The sequence below is a fragment of a genome, unplaced genomic scaffold (genome assembly GCF_019419815.1).
Source record: "Pyrus x bretschneideri cultivar Hongxiangsu unplaced genomic scaffold, Pyrus_bretschneideri_v1 Contig1, whole genome shotgun sequence".
Lineage (NCBI taxonomy): Eukaryota > Viridiplantae > Streptophyta > Magnoliopsida > Rosales > Rosaceae > Pyrus > Pyrus x bretschneideri.
In genome coordinates, this window is record NW_025999390.1 from 5,200,001 (window position 1) to 5,220,654 (window position 20,654).

The 20,654-nt window shown below is 39.4% G+C and overlaps 4 protein-coding genes across 4 annotated transcripts in view; 2 read left to right on the forward strand and 2 right to left on the reverse strand.

Moving 5' to 3' along the window:
- LOC125480150 (F-box protein CPR1-like) overlaps window positions 1–256 on the reverse strand; it is a 6,750-nt gene extending 6,494 nt beyond the window's left edge. Inside the window, exon 1 of the mRNA XM_048590556.1 lies at window positions 184–256. Within this exon, the coding sequence (XP_048446513.1) occupies window positions 184–256 (73 nt within the window). The remainder of the gene's footprint in view (window positions 1–183) is intronic.
- Window positions 1–3,936, reverse strand: part of LOC103957059 (putative lipase C4A8.10) — a 4,013-nt gene extending 77 nt beyond the window's left edge. The window contains exons 1-10 of the mRNA XM_009369137.3: window positions 3,397–3,936; window positions 3,108–3,175; window positions 2,907–2,977; window positions 2,476–2,745; window positions 1,914–2,074; window positions 1,751–1,806; window positions 1,483–1,535; window positions 1,282–1,411; window positions 730–826; window positions 1–513 (exon numbers count right to left, since the gene is read on the reverse strand). The exon at window positions 1–513 is cut by the window's left edge and continues 77 nt beyond it. Coding sequence (XP_009367412.2) covers window positions 474–513; window positions 730–826; window positions 1,282–1,411; window positions 1,483–1,535; window positions 1,751–1,806; window positions 1,914–2,074; window positions 2,476–2,745; window positions 2,907–2,977; window positions 3,108–3,175; window positions 3,397–3,698 — 1,248 coding nt within the window. The 5' untranslated portion in view covers window positions 3,699–3,936 and the 3' untranslated portion in view covers window positions 1–473. The remainder of the gene's footprint in view (window positions 514–729; window positions 827–1,281; window positions 1,412–1,482; window positions 1,536–1,750; window positions 1,807–1,913; window positions 2,075–2,475; window positions 2,746–2,906; window positions 2,978–3,107; window positions 3,176–3,396) is intronic.
- Window positions 3,937–4,888: 952 nt separating this feature from the next.
- Window positions 4,889–8,420, forward strand: LOC103957060 (RNA polymerase sigma factor sigC). The gene is given in 8 exon segments (XM_009369138.2): window positions 4,889–5,123; window positions 5,623–5,780; window positions 5,895–6,096; window positions 6,099–6,448; window positions 6,542–6,772; window positions 6,979–7,119; window positions 7,206–7,406; window positions 7,724–8,420. Coding segments are annotated over 8 exon segments (1,668 nt in total). The 5' UTR covers window positions 4,889–5,020; the 3' UTR covers window positions 8,006–8,420.
- Window positions 8,421–10,866: 2,446 nt separating this feature from the next.
- On the forward strand, window positions 10,867–19,965 carry LOC103957123. Its single transcript, XM_048581228.1, is given in 23 exon segments — window positions 10,867–11,943; window positions 12,813–12,928; window positions 13,121–13,329; window positions 13,573–13,692; window positions 13,908–14,036; window positions 14,112–14,237; window positions 14,562–14,617; window positions 14,732–14,831; window positions 14,920–15,037; window positions 15,148–15,357; window positions 15,458–15,645; window positions 15,647–15,798; window positions 15,962–16,055; window positions 16,205–16,313; window positions 16,522–16,793; window positions 16,894–17,021; window positions 17,191–17,425; window positions 17,589–17,777; window positions 17,885–18,171; window positions 18,660–18,861; window positions 18,940–19,182; window positions 19,322–19,407; window positions 19,531–19,965. Coding segments are annotated over 23 exon segments (4,362 nt in total). The 5' UTR covers window positions 10,867–11,098; the 3' UTR covers window positions 19,679–19,965.
- The last annotated feature ends 689 nt before the right edge of the window (window positions 19,966–20,654 follow it).

Here is a 20,654-nt window from a genome sequence, read left to right on the forward strand (position 1 = left end):
CATACTTACGTGTGTACGAACGTATGAACAGCTTCGTAATCATTTCTCATCAACTAAACAATAACCGATGACATCATAGCACTTAATTTGTTCTCATTTCCGATAAATTAGAAGCACTTGAGTTCTATGAATGATGTTAATACAAGAAGATAGATCGTAATGTCACATCCACATCGATCTTACCACCTGCCTCAGGAAGTTCACATTGCCTCTCTCCCCTTCTGGCCGCCTTTATGCATACTCCGTTGATGTCCATTTCAGATCCCGAGGCTTCAATTCCAAGTCTGAGATAAGATATCTATGGCTTGAAATCTTATCAACACACGCTCAAAGCACGGCCCAGAATCTTGATCCTTCACTTTTCTCTTCCGAAGCCAATGTTGCCGTAGGGCATGCAATTCCGCTGGCTTTGGGTTTGAGTTGAAAACAAATTGGCACATTTCACACAAGAAAATTGTCGACCATGTGTTGGATCACATCAGCCCCATCAGAGTATAGACAACCGTTTTGCACCTGTCCCACAAAAACACAATAAAAACCTTAATGCATGTCACATCGAGCTGCTTCTTTAATTACGTAGCTTCGAGGATGGAACAACATGCATTGTGAAACGAATAAGAAAAAGAAGGACAATGGTTAATTTCTGTAGGCATTTGATTAATCTTTCCAGCTACGTTACAAGAATTTTTTGTTAAACACGACGAATTTCAAGGAAAAACATCGACTTGCCTGAATGGTACCGTGCGCAAGGTATCTTTGTTTACTTCCCTGAAGTTCACATCCACCCGTTCCCAGCTCATTTTGGTCAAGTTTCTGATCATTTCCTCTGTAATCGTGCTGTGAAGTTAGTGAATAAAATGCCAAGGAGCTAAGAATTAAGAGCTCATAATATGGCAATCATGGGGTCGAATAAAAAAAATGAGTTATCAGATGAATGTGACAACTACAGATAGAAAATACCAACTAGTTCTATTCAAAACAAAACCATCCATATTGGATGCCTCCCACAACACACTTTTTCTCCCTCCAACTTTATAATTACTACTATTATCGTCAATTTATCATAGAACTACTAATCGGCTCACAAATATTAAAATTCAGACTTCCCAATGGTTTTCTTTCAATCTGTCTACAACTAGTGCATGTTCTATTCCTATATAATCCGTAGGGTGATGAAACTCTGAGTAAAAATTCCTTCATACTATAGCTGGAATAAGCTTCAGAGAGAAATGAATCACTGGGAATAAGTTTTTAGTCAATTAAGATACACAACTAGCAAACCTTCGAAGTCAATTTTCTTGCGCCCACTGGCTATGGCTTCCAACGGTAATTCTTCTCGGGGACTTGGACTTTGAATTGTCTCCACATTTATAATATGTGGATAGTTTTCTTCTCTAGATAAATGTTTAAGCTGGTAGAAAAGTTCATGTTAAGATTAACTCCAGACACAAACAACGCACCCATGAGTAGCTTCAGAAATACCTTTGGCAGCTCGTTCTTACGCCGTAGAGATGATGTACTCCATCCGACAAGGGCTATAAGAGTTGTTAAGTGCTTCGCATGAAAGATGGACATAGTAATAAACATATTTGCAAGTGTCAAATTCAAAGTTCGACTAACTCAAACTTTTACTTACATTCGAAGATCAGAACGCCAAATTATCTTATCCCACATGTCTGCTTCAACAATGAAGATTAATAAATAATAAAAGTCTAAATGTAACACAAACACACAAATATGAAAAGGATACAGTCAAAACGAACATTTGCATAGGCAACACGGCGCTTGAAAGACTGCAGTGCAGATCTGGAGAGACAAGAAGAGATATGATGGCAAGTTCTAGAATCATCAACGACAATAACCAACCATATGTTACGCAAAAGAAGAAGATGTAATTCTCTATAAGGACTCACATGAATTTAAGATCTTCTGAATCATTGACCATCTGAAGAAGAAGGGGAGGTTTTCCATCCTTCTTATCAGTCAAAAACAGATGTTTTCCACTTCTACCTAGACACCATGAAGTACGAGCTGCTACTTTTTCAAGGGGTTTTACGCCACAAAACAGTGGAACCTGAAACATCAAACCAACACATAATCAAGAAGTACAGAAAATGGAACCTAACTTGTAGGCAGATCAAGCAAACATTCGCTTGTACTAATTCTCTTCTCATAAAATAAAATTAAAAAGCTTCAAATTTTCATGTATTGTTTAGATATGACAATTCAATTAATTACGCCCTCCCGAAAGTCTTGGTTGTTTAGAAAAAATGACGCAAATTTGGGGTGGTGAACCCCAATTGTTATTCATCCTCTTATGGTGGTACTTGTGTGAATAAATGCCAGATTCTTCATTCAACTAAAACAAACTCTCATGATTTTGCAATGAAATGGCATCAAAAAAGTAGTACTTTGATGTCTAAATGGATGTTCTAATAAGCATACGATTATAAGTTCATAACGAACTTGATTCACCTGATTATGCCCTCTGGAACCAAGGTGCGGAGTGGCAGACGTTATAAAATTCACAGGCTCCAGTCCAGCAATTTTGCCTTCGACTTTGTGTTCGAGCAACGGATCCTCAACTCCATTTCTCCTATATTCTCCATTTTCTTGAGATAGTTCTTCAGTGATGTCTCGTTCATAAAGCCTTCCAATGGCATACCTTGCAATAAGCCCGCCTAACGAATGACCAACAAACGAGATCTTCTGAACACTAGGGTGACGTTTTATCACAGAAATAACCTGAAAATCAAAACGATTATGATACCAATCAACTCAAACAACGCTTTCATACACGAACCCAGCCAACGAATACGAAATCAAAACCCATGATTCTAATTTAAATGGAAAATGATGAACAAGTAGGTTCCAACTGAAGAAATCGAAGAAAAGAACTAACCCACCTCTTCTGCTAATCTCTCTCCCATTACATCAACACCATCAAAGGTCAACATTGAGTAATTGCATTCACTACCTGCATTGCAAAGTCATTTCATTACTTGGAAATTTAATTGGTACACTGCCCTCTAATTTCATTAGTTACCAAGTAGACTACTTTGAAAATAATTGCTAAAGCAACCAGCTTTTACAAGAAAAGGACTCACAGTGAGCAATAACATCTTCTGGGTATCTCTTCAGAAACTGCTTTGCTGCATATTTCCAATTCTCAGCACTGCAACAAAAATGCACAAAATCAGCTCAACCCTCAACTAACCCACTTTCATTTTTTTTAATCTTTCGACACAAGCGATATTCTGATCTACTCTAACACACAAGAACGGAGATGAGAACTCGAGTGCAAGGCCTCGGGCCCACCGCCCTTGCAAACTGGCCTAACCCACATACAAATTAACCAAACAGAGACTTAGAAAAAAGAGGACAATTTCCACTGACCTGCCTATGAGACCGTTCACCAAAATAATCAAATGGGTCGGGCTCATTTTTCCACCAGTTGCATCCTCCACCTCCATATCGAAACCCCCTTTCGTATCCGTTTCGGGTTTCGAGCTGAAGCACCGAAATTTCGGCATGTGAAAAAACGTTTCTTTTTTCCCGCTTGTCGTCATCGTCCTCTTATTTTTGCTCCTTTTCTGTTTCCCCGCGTTTTTCTTGCCGCCTCTGTGTTTGATCACCCTCGACGGCTCCTCCGTCAGTATGACCCCATCGCCCCCGATCTCCACCTCCATTGCCTCCATGCTCTGCAAATCCGCAGAATCTTCGGTCAATGCGAGAGGTTTGAATATTCAGCAGTTGCATACGCTGGAGAATCGCAATATGAAATGTGGGTTTTTGCGAATCTTGGCTATCGATTCGTGACTTTGACTTCGGGTAAATGGGTATGGGCCGGCACCGCGAACTGGAGCTGCCATTGCTGACGGGGTTGGTGGTTAACGAGAAGCTTCGGCTCTGAATGGAAGCTAGCGACTTTGACAGTTTGACAGTTAATTCTCCTGCACGTGTTATATTTTTTTGAAAATTTACCCTATTTATTTTGTATTATTTTATCTATTTTTGTTTTCGTTTTAGAGTTATTTTTAGATAAATATCTTTAATATTATTAATTTTTACTGATAAACAAATATTTTAACACATTTTAATAAAAAAATTAACTAAAGTGACTAATATTTCAAACTTTGTAAACACACTAAATAAAATAAAAAAATTATTATCGATACTCTAAAAATTTCATTTTGCACTTCAAATTTATATAATTAGAATGAAAAATACACTTATGAAGAGTGTAAAATAGAATTTTTGAAGTGTTAATAGCAGTTCCCATAAAATTTCAAGTATAAACACTATGACCAAAAAGTTTTAACCCTTCGTTTTCTTGCATCTTAATTGGCAATTGCCATGATTCTTTAGAACGATTTTAGATTAATTATGCAATAAAAACATTTTTTTTTTTTGCTCACTTAACGATAGGACATAAATCATGGTGCTTTGGTTTGTACCTTCGAGAGAGAATATTTTATCTATGTATAATTTTAATAATATTACCGATTCATTTAAATGTTTGTCATGTGACGTTACCGATTACATGAGAGTATCTCTCATTTAAAAGTAATTTTTGTATAAGTTCGTTGGATGTGCCATTTTTCCATGAGTGAGAGTGATGAGATATGTATTATCTCGATTTTATGTGTGTAGCAGTACAGATACGTGGTTGGTTTGTCCGTCATATTTCATTTTGATTAATTAGATGAAAGAAAATGGAATTGATGGTTTTGACTTGAAATTGGTTTTATAAATAATACCAACCATTTTCCTTAATTGGGGCCTCGGGTCTCACAAGTTCCCGGGCTTTCTTGTCGTCCTTGATCCAAAAGCCCAGCAAGCGAGGAAGCCCAAGAAAACAAACAAGTGCAGAAAAAAACAGGGTTCACCAAACGTTTAGGGAGATGAAGAATCGGTGGTGGAGGTTGGGGAATTTGAAACTTGTCATCGAAACAAAACTCCATGAAGATTTTTTGTATGGACTCAATTGCTCCGCTGCCTCTTTCGGTGCTGAAGGACAATGGGTTTTGGTTTTAGGCTCAACCTCCTCAAGTCTGGCATTCCACTTCATCACTCTCACTGGCAAACTCCTGCTTCTCCTTCCAAGCTCTCTTTTACTTCTGGTGAGTTTGTTTTGATTGGCTTTTTTCCCCAGTTGATTTCCTGCTTCTGCTTCGGAAAAAAGAATGTTTCTTTTGCTTTTAACTTTCATGTTTGGGTTGGGTTTTTGTTTGAACTACTATTTTGCATTGCATATTTGCATATGCTTTTTGTAATCTGATACACATTGGAGTATGTTCTTAAGTAAAACCCTAAAAGAATCATGCTGCCAAAGTGAATTTTTGAGATGATCAAAATGCATGTTTAAGAATTGGGACTGGAAGTTTTCAATCAATGGCAGACGGGGTTAGGCTAGTTGGCTAGGGTAGTGTGCCTGTTCCGTTGCACCCAAGTTCAAATCCTCCCCATAAAGTAGAGGAGTTTAGAATAACGTATTGTCAACAAAAATAAAAAATTCAATCTTTGCGATGTTGAAGTTCCATCTGCCATAAGTAATGCACATTGGTATTTGCTGTCAATTTTTGTTATATTTATGATATTCGATATAAAATGATGATACAGTTAGAGGCAGGGAGGGCTCTTTCAACTCGGCAAGGCTGTTATTCCTGTCCATTATTTCTGAGGAAGGCGAGATTTCCGGTAAAGATACTCTGAAGGTGTACTCTTGTTCATCTGCTTCACCGCAGATCTTAGAGGATGGCGTCTCTGAAATGGAACAGGTGAATGTTTGCCCTTATTGAATTGTTGCTTAAAAGCGTCACAATTTTATTCGCACTACGTTTTCTTTGTTTTTTAAGTTCATGAAAACCTTAACATGACTTTTTTCCTCTCAGATAAGCTTTAGGAGTAGTTCGTCCAACACGACTGGGAATAACCAGATGCCTGTTGCAGATGGAAACTTTAGACCCGTTAACACCTTAGAATCTTGCAGTGCAGCTCATTTTATTTTGTTACTGAAAAATCTTGATGCTCTGGAGGAGACTTTTGCTAATTCAGATGTGTTAAAGTTGGAAAAAGAGATACTTTTGCAATTAGGAAGCTTGGAGCTCTACAGTTATTTGATGCCTGTCTATTAAGAACTCTTACATCCTCAAGCTTTTTTGATTTGTCTGACATACCTACTGTACAGATTGAAGGTCATAAGATGGATAAGAAAGTAGATAACGACAGAGGCAAGATTATTGTACGTTCTGGGAAAAAGAAGGAAAGAAGATCAAGAAAAAGAGCATTAGATAATGTCAGAGTTTCTTCTGACTCATTGCCTCCTAAATCAACTTGGGAAGGTTCAAAACATCCTACTGCTTCATCAGCGAAAAGAGCATCAAAGTATCGAAAGAGTAGACTTACAATAGCTAAAAATGAGGCAGAAATGTCAACCGGGGTTAAGGTTGTACTTATCTTCAAATATATAGATTAACACGAAACTTCGATTCCTTCCTTGAAGGATGTCTTTACCAGCTATACTTTTGTTTCATAACAGGTGATCGCCAATTTGGAGAGAATTAAAGCAACTTTGGAAAAGGAAACTGGCACAGTAGCTACCTTAAGTTGTTGGGCGGAAGCAGCGGGAGTTCGCGAGAAGGTGCTGTTACAGAAATTGCATTTTGGTTGTTCCTGCCAGGATGAGCTTATAAGGAGCACTCGTTCTTTAGTTCTATACCTTGCTAGAAGCTATAGAGGGCTAGGAGTAGCCATGGATGATTTACTGCAGGTTTGTGAAATCTAAGTAAACTTTTTGTGATATAATTTACATGCGATTATGTTCGAGACAGTTCGTTGTTGATCACTGAAAACCAGTTTTCATCAGATGGCAAAACTCAGCGCAGAAATTCTAATTTTTTTTCTTGACACTCTTACTACTATGCTTATTTACTCTCAATTTATTAGTCTATCTCTTGAGTTACCCCTATTTCACAGGCTGGAAACCAGGGTCTCCTGCAAGGTGCAGAAAGGTATGATCACTCGAGGGGTTACCGATTCTCAACCTATGTCCGATACTGGATAAAGAAATCAATGTCAAGATTGGTGGCACGGCATGCTAGGGAAATCCAAATTCCTGTATGTTCCACCCTTCTTTGAAAAACTCAATACAATATTGTCTCAGTGAGTGATGGTGTTTACTCCTTGAGTTGTTTTTGTTTTAGTTCACGCTAAGCAAGGCAATAAATCAGATACAGAAAGCTCGCAAAGCCACTTACAACAGCCACATGAGATACCCAGACGATGATGAAATTGCAAAGATTACAGGTCTTTCGTTGGTGAGAATCAGATCAGCTAGCACATGTCTGAGAGTTGTGGGTTCGGTAAATGACAAGATGTGGGACAACTCTCCTGGGACTTTTATGGTAATGATCTAACTAATCCTTTCCATCTCTCTCTTTCATTCCCATTTTAAACTCATACTTCTTTTTTTCTAAGACTTAGTTGGGCGAATAGTAATTGAAAGAGCAAAATGAAGATCATTGTCGTTAGACTCATGTTGTAGTTTGTACACTTCAGTTATCTTACTCCTTACATGTCAGCGACCGAAGCTTCTATAGTTTGGGAAGCTAACCTTGTAAAATATGCAAAATCCTGCAGACCTGCAATAAATTGGAAGATTTTGTTGAAAGTAGTGGGGTTATTTTGTAACTATAAAACCTGTTCTGTGTTAATGATTCAGGAATTTACACCGGACACATCAATAAAAAGCCCTGAAGAAACTGTCACGAGACAGCACATGAAAAAAGACATCCATGATCTGCTGAAATGCTTGAACTCGAAGGAGAGGCAAGTGTTGGTGCTGCGATATGGGTTAAACAACTACGACCCCAAGTCACTTGAGGAGATTGGAAAGCTTTTCGATGTGAGCAAGGAGTGGATACGGAAGATAGAAAAGAAAGCTCTCACGAAGCTAAGGGACGATGAAACACACAGAAGTTTAAGCCATTACTTGAAAAACTAGTAGATTCAGAGTAATACGAAAAAGAGCAAGTCATTCTGAGCTTCTCTATCAGAAGTAGTAGGCTGGGAGAATTAGTCATCATACACTGACAACCATAGCTTCTTTCTGATAAAGATTAACGGATACACAGAATCATGGGTGACCTTCGGTTAGTTCCCTGCCAAAATTTCAGCTCAACTCTACCGTGGGAATTTTTCGGTTCTCTCATGTAAAGATCATAATGTTGTATTGTATGCTTAGCATTCTTTCATTTTCGTTGGTGCGATTGTATAGCATAGAGGTGGTTGCATATATGTCTCCGGTACATATAAATGATATGAACTACTGTTTATACACGAGTCATGCGGTTAAACTCCGTGAATCAGGCTTACTTGCTGAATGCTAAATTGACATTTGTGTGCATCTTCTCCCTCCAGATCTTTTGTGTTTTGTCTCTCAACTATGTCAGCTCACCCTCCACGCAATGAGGCTTACGTAGCCGTTTGAAGGCCGTGATTACAAAGTAGCTTGATTTTTTGGATAAGGATGTTGTGTGCCATGGAAACTGGAAAGCTTGGACTTGTTTACCTCATACCTTCAACTCCCATGACCGGTTTTCTGTCACTTAAATATGAAAACAGTGCTTAAACACGCAGAAAATCAGGTTCTCAAAAAACTTAAACGCATAATTTTAGAGTACACCAACGTATGGCATAATTTAATGGGCGGCGTACATTGTTGTATAATAGGATGACTCGTTAAGATATTTTTCTTGCAAAGGCCATCGTTAGAGATGTCCCTTTTCCCTCTTTGATATTTTCTCTACACCACTCGCTTCAGGAGATGCCACTCTTCTCTCCTTTTGGTATATACCTTTTGGAGGAGGATTCTCCTCACTACCACCACTAACTCTATCACTCACTTATCATAAAAAAAAACTACTAGGATGCAGATATAACACAAAAATGTTTAGTTGTAGAGTTGATTTTGGCAGCTAAAGAAGAAGAATTTCCTCCTCCCATACGTCTAATGAATTTGACCTCAAAACCCTATGCATAAATAATTAGCCCTAAAGATCCAATTAAAATGGCACAAAGGGTGGAATGTACCCTAAGCACACGATGGGTGTGGGTTGGTCAAGTGCTAAATGAACTGCCTCACTTAAAATTGAAAAAAAAAAAAAAAAATGTTTGCCATTATGTGTGGTCTTTTAAGAATTTCACAAAGATCTACATCTGCCATTCTTAGTTGTTCCTCCCTTATGAACATTATTTCCAACTTCGTCGTTACATGAGACAACCCCTTCCCATTTTTTTTTTATTTTATATTACGAATCTTATGGTTTCTCTGTCGAGCACCTGATTTGTGGAAAGGTTAAGATCCGTAACTAAATTTTCGCAGTTTTGGGTTAATACTCATTTTTGTATTATGTTGATGCACAAAATCAGCTTGATTTTGGCCCAACTAAATCTGATCGTAAATCACACATACGAACAAGAACACAACGATATATCATGGTTCACCCCAAGTTGGGGCTACATCCACATTGGTGTAGATTCAGTTTCATTATGTAAAATGAAGGTTACATTGTACATGAAAGCTTGTTGCTAGAGAGGTTAGGGTTTGCCATCTCCTAAAGTGAGGGTGAAAGATCCTTTATAGAACAAGAGTTTTCCTCTTCTCCTACTGTCCTACATACATCATGAGCTAAGTAGTCAGGTCCAAATATTAAAGCCCCATCTATAGTACAACATATAACAATTTACAACTTAAAATTTGCTCACTTTATTTTAATAAAATTAATTCATTTAACCGTGCGTATGAATCTTGCTCAACTACGCAAGAAATTAATAATTTTGTTTCGCATATAAATTATGACATATATAATTTATAAGACAATGTTACAAAATATTATAGTTCATCGGCTCTAATTAGATTATAAGTTTTTTATTTTTTTTATTTTATCAAAGACTAAGTTTGAAAAAACATAATTTACCGAATTTTTGTCATTTTTCTTTTACCAAGCCATTCATATGCCTCTCATCCGACCTTAAAACTCACGCTCAACAATATTATATAACTTCAAACTTCACTACCGACTATGTTTTTGGCGGAGAGGGGACGTTACTTGCACAAATAATAAACTCACAAACCACCAAAATTTACAACTTTAGTGATTAATCCATTCATTTGTCAACAAATACTCCAAAAAACAAATTATTATAAAAGGAAATAAATTAGTTAGAAAATCCCACTCCTCCCAACTAACCACGCAAAGCCCCGCAACCAAACACGCCCTTAAGTCTGCGAGTGAGTAAGCGTTCATTCAATTGGCTTTCACCCCAGCTGACACGCGTCCTTCTTTTAAATCATCAGGAAGCTACCTAATCCATTCTGTTAAGAAAACGACTCCGTCACCTGCCTCACCCCTTGACGACGTCACAAACCAATCAATTCCCTGTTTCCCTTTGAAAAATAAGTCAAACTTCGGTGTAGCTGCCGCGCTGGCACAGCGTCTTTGCGTCTGTCACGTAGCTCGCTCCCCCGCGGGTAAGCAGCCATTACCTTTTTAACTGCCAAAATTCTTGCCTGCGGACCGCCACTAGGCAGGCAACAGTAAACGCCGTCGTTTTCCCGCTTAATCGTTTTCTATCTCCGTTTTCCCGGAGAGTGTGTTTAACGTTCTCTCTAGCAGCGTGAGATCCATCTGACCGTATGATCACCTGCGCTCAACCCTACGAAACGCTAAGCGGGAACACCAATGCTAGTAAGTCGATCACAAAAGACTCGCACACGATAACCAATAGTTGCCTTCCACGAACAAGATTTATGTGGAACCTGATGCAGGTTATCATTTCCTCGAACCTCCTCAACCTTCCTAAAAATCAATGAGGTTCCTGTTCCCCACCCTGTCCCCTCGTTCTTTCTCAGTGTTGCAGAAGCGATTGCTAGGGTTGCCTGTGGGATTTCTTCAGGCCAATTCGCACACCAAAACGCAAAAATTCACACGCTGAATTCTGCGTTTTAGTGCATTCGAAAATTCCCTAAATTCCAGTTCGCTTCCCAGAAATTTCCCAATTCAATCTCATGAGTAATGACTCTCGCCACCACTGAATGGCTCGCCTCCGCCGTCCCACTCTCCTCATCGCATTCCTCTCCGCCCTGATAGCCTTAACTGCAAACCCTAGCTACCTCCTCCTCGCTTCCGTAGACGATGAGTTTACGATAACCGATTCCTCCGCCTCCGATTCCGATTCCTATCTCTTCCACCAAGACTACTCGCCGCCGGCTCCGCCACCTCCGCCGCCGCTCCCGCCGTCGGTATCGTGCATCGATGACCTCGGCGGCGTCGGCTCTCTGGATGCCACGTGTCAGATAGTCTCCGATTCGAACCTCACCAGCGATGTGTACATAACAGGGAGGGGCAGCTTTTATATCTTGCCCGGAGTGAGATTCGGCTGCACGATTCCTGGCTGCGCGATAATTATTAACATTACTGGTAACTTTAGTTTAGGCAGCAACGCGTCGCTTTTGGCTGGGGCTTTCGAGCTCACGGCGCACAATGCCAGCTTTCTCGAGGGCTCGGTGCTGAACACGACGGCGTTGGCGGGAAAGCCGCCGCCTCAGACGAGTGGGACTCCGCAGGGGATAGATGGGGCGGGAGGGGGACATGGAGGGCGGGGGGCGTCTTGTTTGGTGGACAAGAGGAAGCTTCCCGAGGACGTGTGGGGAGGGGATGCGTACTCGTGGTCATCACTGCAGAGGCCGGCTAGTTTTGGGAGCCGAGGCGGTTCGACCAGTAGGGAGGTAGATTATGGAGGTTTAGGGGGAGGGAGGGTGAGACTGCAAGTGAAGGAATTTCTGGTGGTGGAGGGGAGGGTTTTGGCTGAAGGAGGTGGCGGAGGGAATAGAGGTGGCGGTGGTTCTGGTGGCAGCATCTTCATTAAGGCTTATAAAATGTAATGTTCATCATCAATTCTCCTACATTTAAATTCTGTATTGGTTGTTTCTGTTAAATGAGCATGTTATGTTTTTATTCATATGTTGATGAGAATTGTAGGAGAGAGTAGATATAAGATTACTGTGGTTAAGACGAGTTTGAATTTATTTGTTCATATTGAGAATGTTACGGAAATGCAAGGGAACATAAAAGTTATGTACGATATACTTCGATACCTAACGTGATTATATCCTTGGTTTGGTTGAGTTTTTAGTTCGTTGAGGCAAGACAAATAGAGTGGAACATTGAAAGAACTGACAGAACATAAATTTTGATCGGTTGGAGTAAAATTTTACAATGCTACGTTGGGTTCACCCAGATTTTGCTTATAGATGTCCGGGCAGATATATGTGCGTGTTTCAGTCACACATTGGTTGTACTTTTGATTCTTGACATGCATTCTAAAACTCTTGTTTAGTCTACATCCACGTCCTTGTCTTTTGGAATGGAGTTTTTGTGGATAAGTAAAGTGATGGAGAATGATGCTTGATCTTAAATTTTAGTTATATGTTTGAATTTGTGTTTTGATTGTTGTTTTCTACGCCGGTGACAAAAAAATGCTAGAAAAGTAACAACTGGGGTGCATGGTTTGTGAAACAAAACATGAACAATATATATTATTCAGGTGTGCTTCTTATGTGTGCATAGGTGCTTGTAAATGTGCCACCATGTTTCATCTCATTGTTCTCATGCCCCAAGTCCATGTGACTCTTGGTGTGATTGTGCTTTACATCTGCATCAACTTTTATCACTACAAGTATTACCATGTGAATCTTATCCTGGGTGACCTATATGCCTTCTAAAGAATTCTGTTGTTATGAAGTGCAGGACTGGTAGTGGCAGGATAAGTGCTTGTGGTGGTGATGGTTATGCTGGTGGTGGCGGTGGAAGAGTGTCAGTTGATGTCTATAGTAGGCATGATGACCCCCAAATTTTTGTGCATGGTGAGACACCATGTGTTCTATCAGACGATAAATTGTTATTTATTGTTATATTAATTTAAGTTATGATAATCTTAAAATGTAATTGTGTCAGCTTTTATGAAAGCCCTCCTGAAGTAGTTAAAAAAGTTGTTTTGGTGGTGATTACTTCTTGATGTGGAATGAGGGGATGTGACATAATTATCTCATTTTCAGGAGGAAATAGCTATGCTTGTCCAGAAAATGCAGGCGGGGCTGGGACTTTATATGATGCAGTTCCTCGAAGCCTTATTGTTAGCAATCATAACAAGTCAACAGATACAGAAACACTTCTTTTGGAGTTTCCTTATCAGCCTCTTTGGACAAATGTTTATATTCAGAATAAGGCTAGGGCCACTGTCCCATTGCTTTGGAGTCGTGTCCAGGTTTGTAACTTAAAACAACCTAAAATTTTTCTTCCTCCTCATTACAATTCCCAGCTTTGTGTATGGTTTATGTAAAAACACTTTCTTGTTGGATAAAGGGTGTTTTCTATTTGATAGCCCTTTCCTTACTTTCATATAGATTTCGATCTGGTTTAAAAGTTCGAGAGAATAGAGGTGTCAATACCATAAAAAATTAAAATTTGAGGAAAAGATTCAGTCATCCATTGTTTCTGCACTGTACAGGTGCAAGGACAGATAAGCCTTTTGAGTGACGGTATGTTAAGCTTTGGACTTGAACATTATGCTTCATCAGAATTTGAGTTATTGGCTGAAGAATTGTTGATGAGCGACTCTGTAATCAAGGTAACTTGCAAATTAGTGGATTTCATTGTTTGCATTTCCTTGTTATATTAGATGCAATCTTGTTGACATTTTTTTTTCAATTCCTTCAGATAATTTAATTTCACCTTGTACGAAGCCATATTTTTATTTATATTTTATTTTGAACTTGATATGATGCTATGGTATCCTGATTTTTGAACTTGACGCCTTTTTATTCCCTCCCTTTCTAATTTCAGGTGTATGGGGCCTTACGCATGACTGTAAAAATGTTCTTGATGTGGAATTCCAAGATACTCATAGATGGTGGGGGGGAAGAAGCTGTTGAGACATCCTCACTCGAGGCTAGCAACTTAGTTGTTCTCAGGGTAAGTTGCTTACTATCTCTTTGCATTTTGTGAAGTATGTCTTCGTTCATGGCAAGTAATCTTTCTTTATAATAGGGATCATCTGTGATACACTCTAATGCAAATCTGGGAGTTCATGGACAAGGTTTATTGAACTTGTCAGGACCTGGAGATGGGATTCAAGCACAACGTCTGGTTCTATCGCTATTCTACAGTATTCATGTGAGTGGTTTTTCTTGATGTCATAGCCTCAATGTCTAATCTTCTGTTTACACGTATGTCGTTGAACTGTTTATTCTTTTGTTCTAAAATTGATTAGCAGTTCTGGTCGTGCGAGCGCTTATGGATGCTTGTTCCTCTCAGTACTTTTTCCTTATGTAAATGGACTATGTTCTTTTTTATCAGTCGGTTGTTTGATCTAATCATGACATTTTATCAAGGGATTTGATAAGCCATCATCTTGGATCATTTATGTGCTGTAGCATGCCAGCAAATTCCATTTTCCCCCAATACATAATTATTTATTACTTCTTTTTCTTTATGAAGGTTGGGCCTGGATCTTTTTTGCGTGGTCCTTTAGAGAATGCCACAACTGATTCTGTGTAAGTTTGACTTGGGTTATTGTTGTTGAATCTTCTTCCCCAACCCCCAAAAATAAATGGGGAAATTTATATGGTCCTTTAGTCACTAGATTTTTCAATTTTCATTTTTCATAGGACACCAAAGCTTTATTGTGAAAACGAAGATTGTCCCTATGAGCTACTTCATCCACCTGAAGATTGCAATGTGAACTCATCCCTGTCCTTTACTCTTAAGGTGCGTATCATTTGAGTGATGCAGTAATGGGGCTCAGTAGTTAATTTGTGTATTCAAGCTTTACAGTCTCGTTACTTTTCTTTGTCAGGTATGCCGAGTTGAAGATATCATTATTGAAGGCCTCATAGAAGGATCTGTTGTTCATTTTCACCGGGCAAGGACCATTGCTATCCATTCTTATGGAGAAATAAGTGCATCAGGAATGGGTAAGATTTTGGGATCCCACCGTCCTATCCAAATTCCAACCCCAGAATACACGATGCAAAGTTTTAATGCTTGGAAATGATAATCCTTCTTGAATTACATAAACATGCAGGTTGTGCTGGTGGTATTGGCAGTGGCAACATGTTAAGCAATGGAATTGGCAGTGGTGGGGGGCATGGAGGTAAAGGTGGGGCTGCATGTTATAATGGCAGTTGTGTTGAGGGTGGAATCTCATATGGGAATGCGAAGTTGCCTTGTGAACTTGGTAGTGGAAGTGGATATGACTTTTCAGTTGGCTTAACCGCTGGCGGTGGTATTATCGGTAAGGTTATGTTTGACTTGTATATTTTTACACTCAATTGAGTTAAAGTTACCATTTCCAATTCTTTTTCCCATTGTAATACATTGCATTTTCCAAACAGTAATGGGTTCTTTAGAACATCCCTTGTCAAGTTTGTCTGTTGAAGGCTCGATGACAGCTGATGGTGAAAGTTTTGAAGGGACTTCTGTGAAGGAAAAGTTTGCCCTTGCTGATAATACAACTGGAGGCCCTGGGGGTGGGTCTGGTGGAACTATACTTTTGTTCTTGCAAACACTATACCTTGGTGAGGACTGCCGTTCTTTCAAGTGTTGGGGGATATGGTAGTTCAATTGGTGGTGGTGGAGGTGGTGGTGGTGGAAGGATTCATTTTCATTGGTCAGATATTCCCACTGGAGATGTGTATCAGCCCATTGCAAGTGTGGACGGAAGCATCCTTGCAGGGTTTGTATTGTCTAGTTTGCTCTTATTTACTTATGGACTATTATGATTAGGACGCCACTTTAAAACCATTTTGGAAGGGTATTATTTTGTGATCAGCTCTCTGAGGAAGAAAAAAAGGAAGGGAAAGGAACAAATAATTTATTGGGTTTTAACTATACTGCAGGGGAGGGGTGGGTGGAGACCAGGGTGGTGCTGGAGAAAATGGAACAGTGACGGGTAAAGCTTGCCCAAAAGGTCTTTATGGGACCTTTTGTGAGGTACTCTCTCTCTCTCTCTCTCTCTCTCTCTCGCACACACACACGTGCACTCTTTGTAAGTCTAAGTAAGAAATGAGTCGTACGGTAGGCAGTGATATTATAGCACTTTGAATGTTAATGATCGGTACTCTTATTTCTTTCTCTTTTAGGCATGTCCAGTTGGCACTTATAAGAATGCTATTGGGTCAGATAGAGCACTTTGTCATCATTGTCCTGCTACTGAGCTTCCCCTTCGTGCAATTTATATATCTGTCCGAGGTACTTCTATAACATTAGTGATTTTTTACTTTATTAGGAGCTAGAATGCCTACTGCTTTTGAGTTTCTAATGGCATTGCGTCCTTTGATTTGTAGTCTGTTGAATTTTGTCTCCCGTACCCTATTAGTCATTACTTGTGGAAATCACGTCCAAAATGTTTGCAACTTCTGGTATCTAATCATGAAACCATTCTTTGTTCTCTTATCAGGTGGTGTTGCAGAGGCTCCTTGTCCTTACAAATGCATTTCAGACAGATATCACATGCCACACTGTTATACAGCTCTTGAAGAATTGATTTACACATTTGGTGGGCCTTGGCTGTTTGGTCTTCTTCTGATTGGGCTCCTCATCCTGTTGGCTTTGGTGCTCAGTGTTGCACGTATGAAATTGGTTGGTGTTGATGAATTACCAGGCCCTGCTCCCACTCAACATGGCTCACAAATAGACCACTCTTTCCCTTTCCTGGAGTCATTGAATGAGGTTTGATCTTGTATTATAGAACCTCTCTCTTTCTGTCCCTCTATCTCTTTCGCTCTCTTCCCTCACTTTTGAGATTAATAAGGTGGTATTGATATTGTAGGTTTTGGAAACAAACAGGGCTGAGGAGTCACAGAGCCATGTGCACCGGATGTATTTTATGGGTCCTAATACTTTTGGGGATCCTTGGCATTTGACTCACACTCCTCCAGAACAAATAAAAGAGATTGTGTGAGTTTAAGTTTTATATATCATCTATATACTGTCATTTTGGTATCCACTTGGAATTTCAAGGAACCTTAAAGTTATGGCCATTTTCTTAATATAAATTATTGATCTTAGTCTGCATTATAACAAATCGGAAAGATTATAGTTTGAAATATAGCATTCCCTCTGGCAGATATGAGGGGCCATTTAATACATTTGTCGATGGGATTAATTCCATAGCCACTTATCAATGGTGGGAGGGAGCAATGTACAGCATCCTCTCTATTCTTGCATACCCCCTTGCATGGTCATGGCAGCAGTGGCGCCGAAGACTGAAACTGCAACGTCTGCGTGAATTTGTTCGATCAGAGTATGATCATGCCTGCTTAAGGTCTTGCCGTTCGCGTGCTTTATATGAAGGGATTAAGGTTTGAATTTCATTATGGGTTCAGTGTTGAGGGTCATGAGTTAAATTTATACATTGTCTGTGATTTATTCCCTTCATATGATAGAAGGGTGCTTCAAACTAATTTACGTGCATTATGTGGACTTGGTTTTACATCCTGTAACCTTTGATGTAAATGCTGTCAGGTAGCTGCAACTTCTGATTTAATGCTAGCATATATGGACTTCTTCCTTGGTGGTGATGAAAAGAGAACTGATCTTCCCCCTCGTTTACATCAAAGGTTTCCTATTTCATTACCTTTTGGAGGTGATGGAAGTTATATGGCCCCTTTCTCACTTCACAGTGATAATATTGTTACAAGCCTCATGAGTCAGGTTTGTTGATTGATGCTGACGAATCCAAAGCTCAGCTGGCTAAACTGATAATTTTTATGCTCTAGCTTCTAAAGTAGTTTATTAATCTTAATGCTTTTTGTGTGCAGGCAGTCCCGCCGACTGCATGGTACCGTATGGTTGCTGGTTTGAATGCACAGTTGCGCTTAGTTTGCTGTGGGCGGCTAAGAGTTACGCTTCAGCCTGTCCTTAGGTGGCTAGAAAATTATGCCAATCCTGCTTTGAAGATTTATGGTGTACGTGTTGATCTTGCCTGGTTTCAGGCCACATCTTGTGGTTATTGTCATTATGGGCTCGTGGTGGATGCTCTTGAAGAAGACAGTGAACCTGCCTCTGTTGGAAGCATTGATGGAGCAATACGAACTGAAGAATCACGGTAATGGCTTCTAATGTTTAGAAAAGTACATACTTATTGACTCCTTTTCATTTAGACCCCTTCCTACTTCGTTCTTGTATTAGATAATTGTATGAACTGATTGTGGTGTAGTGAAAATTCTGTGCATGATTAGGAGTAAACACACACACACACACGTCTTACAATATTGTCATTACGGTTTGATACCTTTAAGTAGGGGTTGGGAATCTCTGGATAGGGATGTAAAGAAGCATACCGCAAATTAAAAGATAAGAGGAAACTTGGAACAAAGATAGCATGCACAAGACATGCATGAACATGCAAACACAGTGATGTTTTGGTATAGGAAATGCAAAAATAATGGTATAGGCATAACATCGAATTGATAAGTCTGCATGCCTGTGTGATAATGTTTGAAGAGATTTAAGTAGTATAAAGCTCTGGTTCGAGTACTTATGTATTCAATACAGTTGGAGGCGAGCTGAGTCTGTCTTTCCTTTGACTTTCAGTGCAAATTACATAGAAGATTCATCTGGTCATTTGAGACAATCGCTCCTAAACCAGTCTCACAGAAGTGAAGATTTTATGAGGCCAAAAAGAGCATATGGAGGGATTATAGATGCTAACAACATACAAAAGCTTGAGGAAAAGAGAGATATGTTTTATCTTCTCTCTTTTATACTTCATAATACCAAACCTGTTGGACACCAGGTATCTCTCATGCTTATATTAATTTGTCTTGGAGATTTCAAATTTCTCATTCTGAACATATACTTTTACGAACTGCAGGATCTCGTTGGTTTAGTCATCTCAATGCTTCTTTTAGGAGATTTTAGCTTAGTTTTGCTTACATTACTCCAGCTGTATTCATTTTCATTGGTGGACGTCTTTCTGGTTCTATTGATTATACCCCTTGGCATTCTTCTCCCGTTTCCTGCTGGTATCAATGCTCTATTCAGTCATGGACCCAGACGTTCTGCTGGCCTTGCACGTCTACATGCTTTGTGGAACCTTACATCCTTGATTAATGTTGTAAGTTGCTATTTTTAACCCTCTGCTTCAAGTCTTTGGTCTGCTAGTAACATCTTTGGATTTGAAAGCTTCTTGTCTGGTTACTCGAATCTGGGTCCACTAATTTGTATTGTATGTTGGTCATGTGTTCTTTTGGCAGGTGGTTGCTTTTGTTTGTGGTTACGTTCATTATAACACTCAATCAAGAAGTAGAAAACATCCCTTTCAACCCTGGAGTATTAGCATGTGAGGGGATCTCTCTCTGTGCCAAGAATTTCATTAGTTGAGAGATCGTAAGTTATATTTTATATTCGAGACACAATACTCAACTAACAGGATGTGTTTGTGTTGTCGGGTTGGTGGGTGCAGGGACGATAGTGAATGGTGGATTTTTCCTGCCGGTTTGCTGCTTTGTAAAGTTTTTCAGTCGCAGCTAATCAATTGGCATGTTGCGAATCTGGAGATTCAAGACCGTTCGTTGTACAGCAATGATTTTGAGCTCTTCTGGCAGTCGTGATGGCCGTGTTTAAGGAGAGGATAATTTATTTTCCACAATTAACATGTTCTTGTGGCTTTTTTTTTTTGTAAGACATGCTTGTTTTGTAGGTGAGGGAGTGACAATTTGACATAGGTTAGAAAAAAGAAAAGATAGAAAAAATGTTGAAATATGAAGAGACACTGGTGAAAGTAAAAAGGAAATACAAGAGAGAGAGAAGGGAGGGTTATTTATGTAACCACATTTGGCAAGTCAGTTTTTTGTTGTTGTTGTTGTAAATAATAATTATACGCCCTCTTTCTCTACCACTTGGTTCTTCAACCCTGACTTTTCAAGTGTAATTTGATTAGAAATTTAACCCCAAAAATAATTTGCTTAGAGCTGGCTCCTGGCTGAGTAGCTGTTATTATTCAAGCGAGGGAGATTTCGGTTGGAAGATGTTAACGGCGATCGTTGTTGAGAGCTGCTGCTGGCTGATTGGTTCCCGAGAAAATAAATATGCACTCTGGTAGCTGCGGGATTCTGTAAGCCGTAATTGCAGCCGCTCATCGATCCTTCTTCTGTTTGGTTTCTCAGGAAGGCAAAAACGACTAGTCCTTCTTTCTTTTGGATTTACCAAAATGCTGACGGAATTGTATTCCTTGATGAATCCAAAACGACAGCGTCTTTTCTTCGCCGATTGTGGTGCCCCATTGGGTTGCTTATCTCTTATTTGATTACTCTGGGGTTCAGTTTTTGAACCAACCAACCGTTTGATGAAATGCGCCAATGAAGATGAAGAAAGAACCACTGAAATGTGTTCTTCTGGTTCACCAGGTTCACGAAGCTATGCTTCGAATGCATATTCCTAATCTTGTGGTGCCTCAAGATATCATATCCTTATACTTAGCTGTATTAACCGACTGACTACAATATTTACGTGTATCTAATTTCATTTCTATTAATGAATTTTGATATGAAAATGATATTAAGAAACTGACTACAATACTTAGCTGTA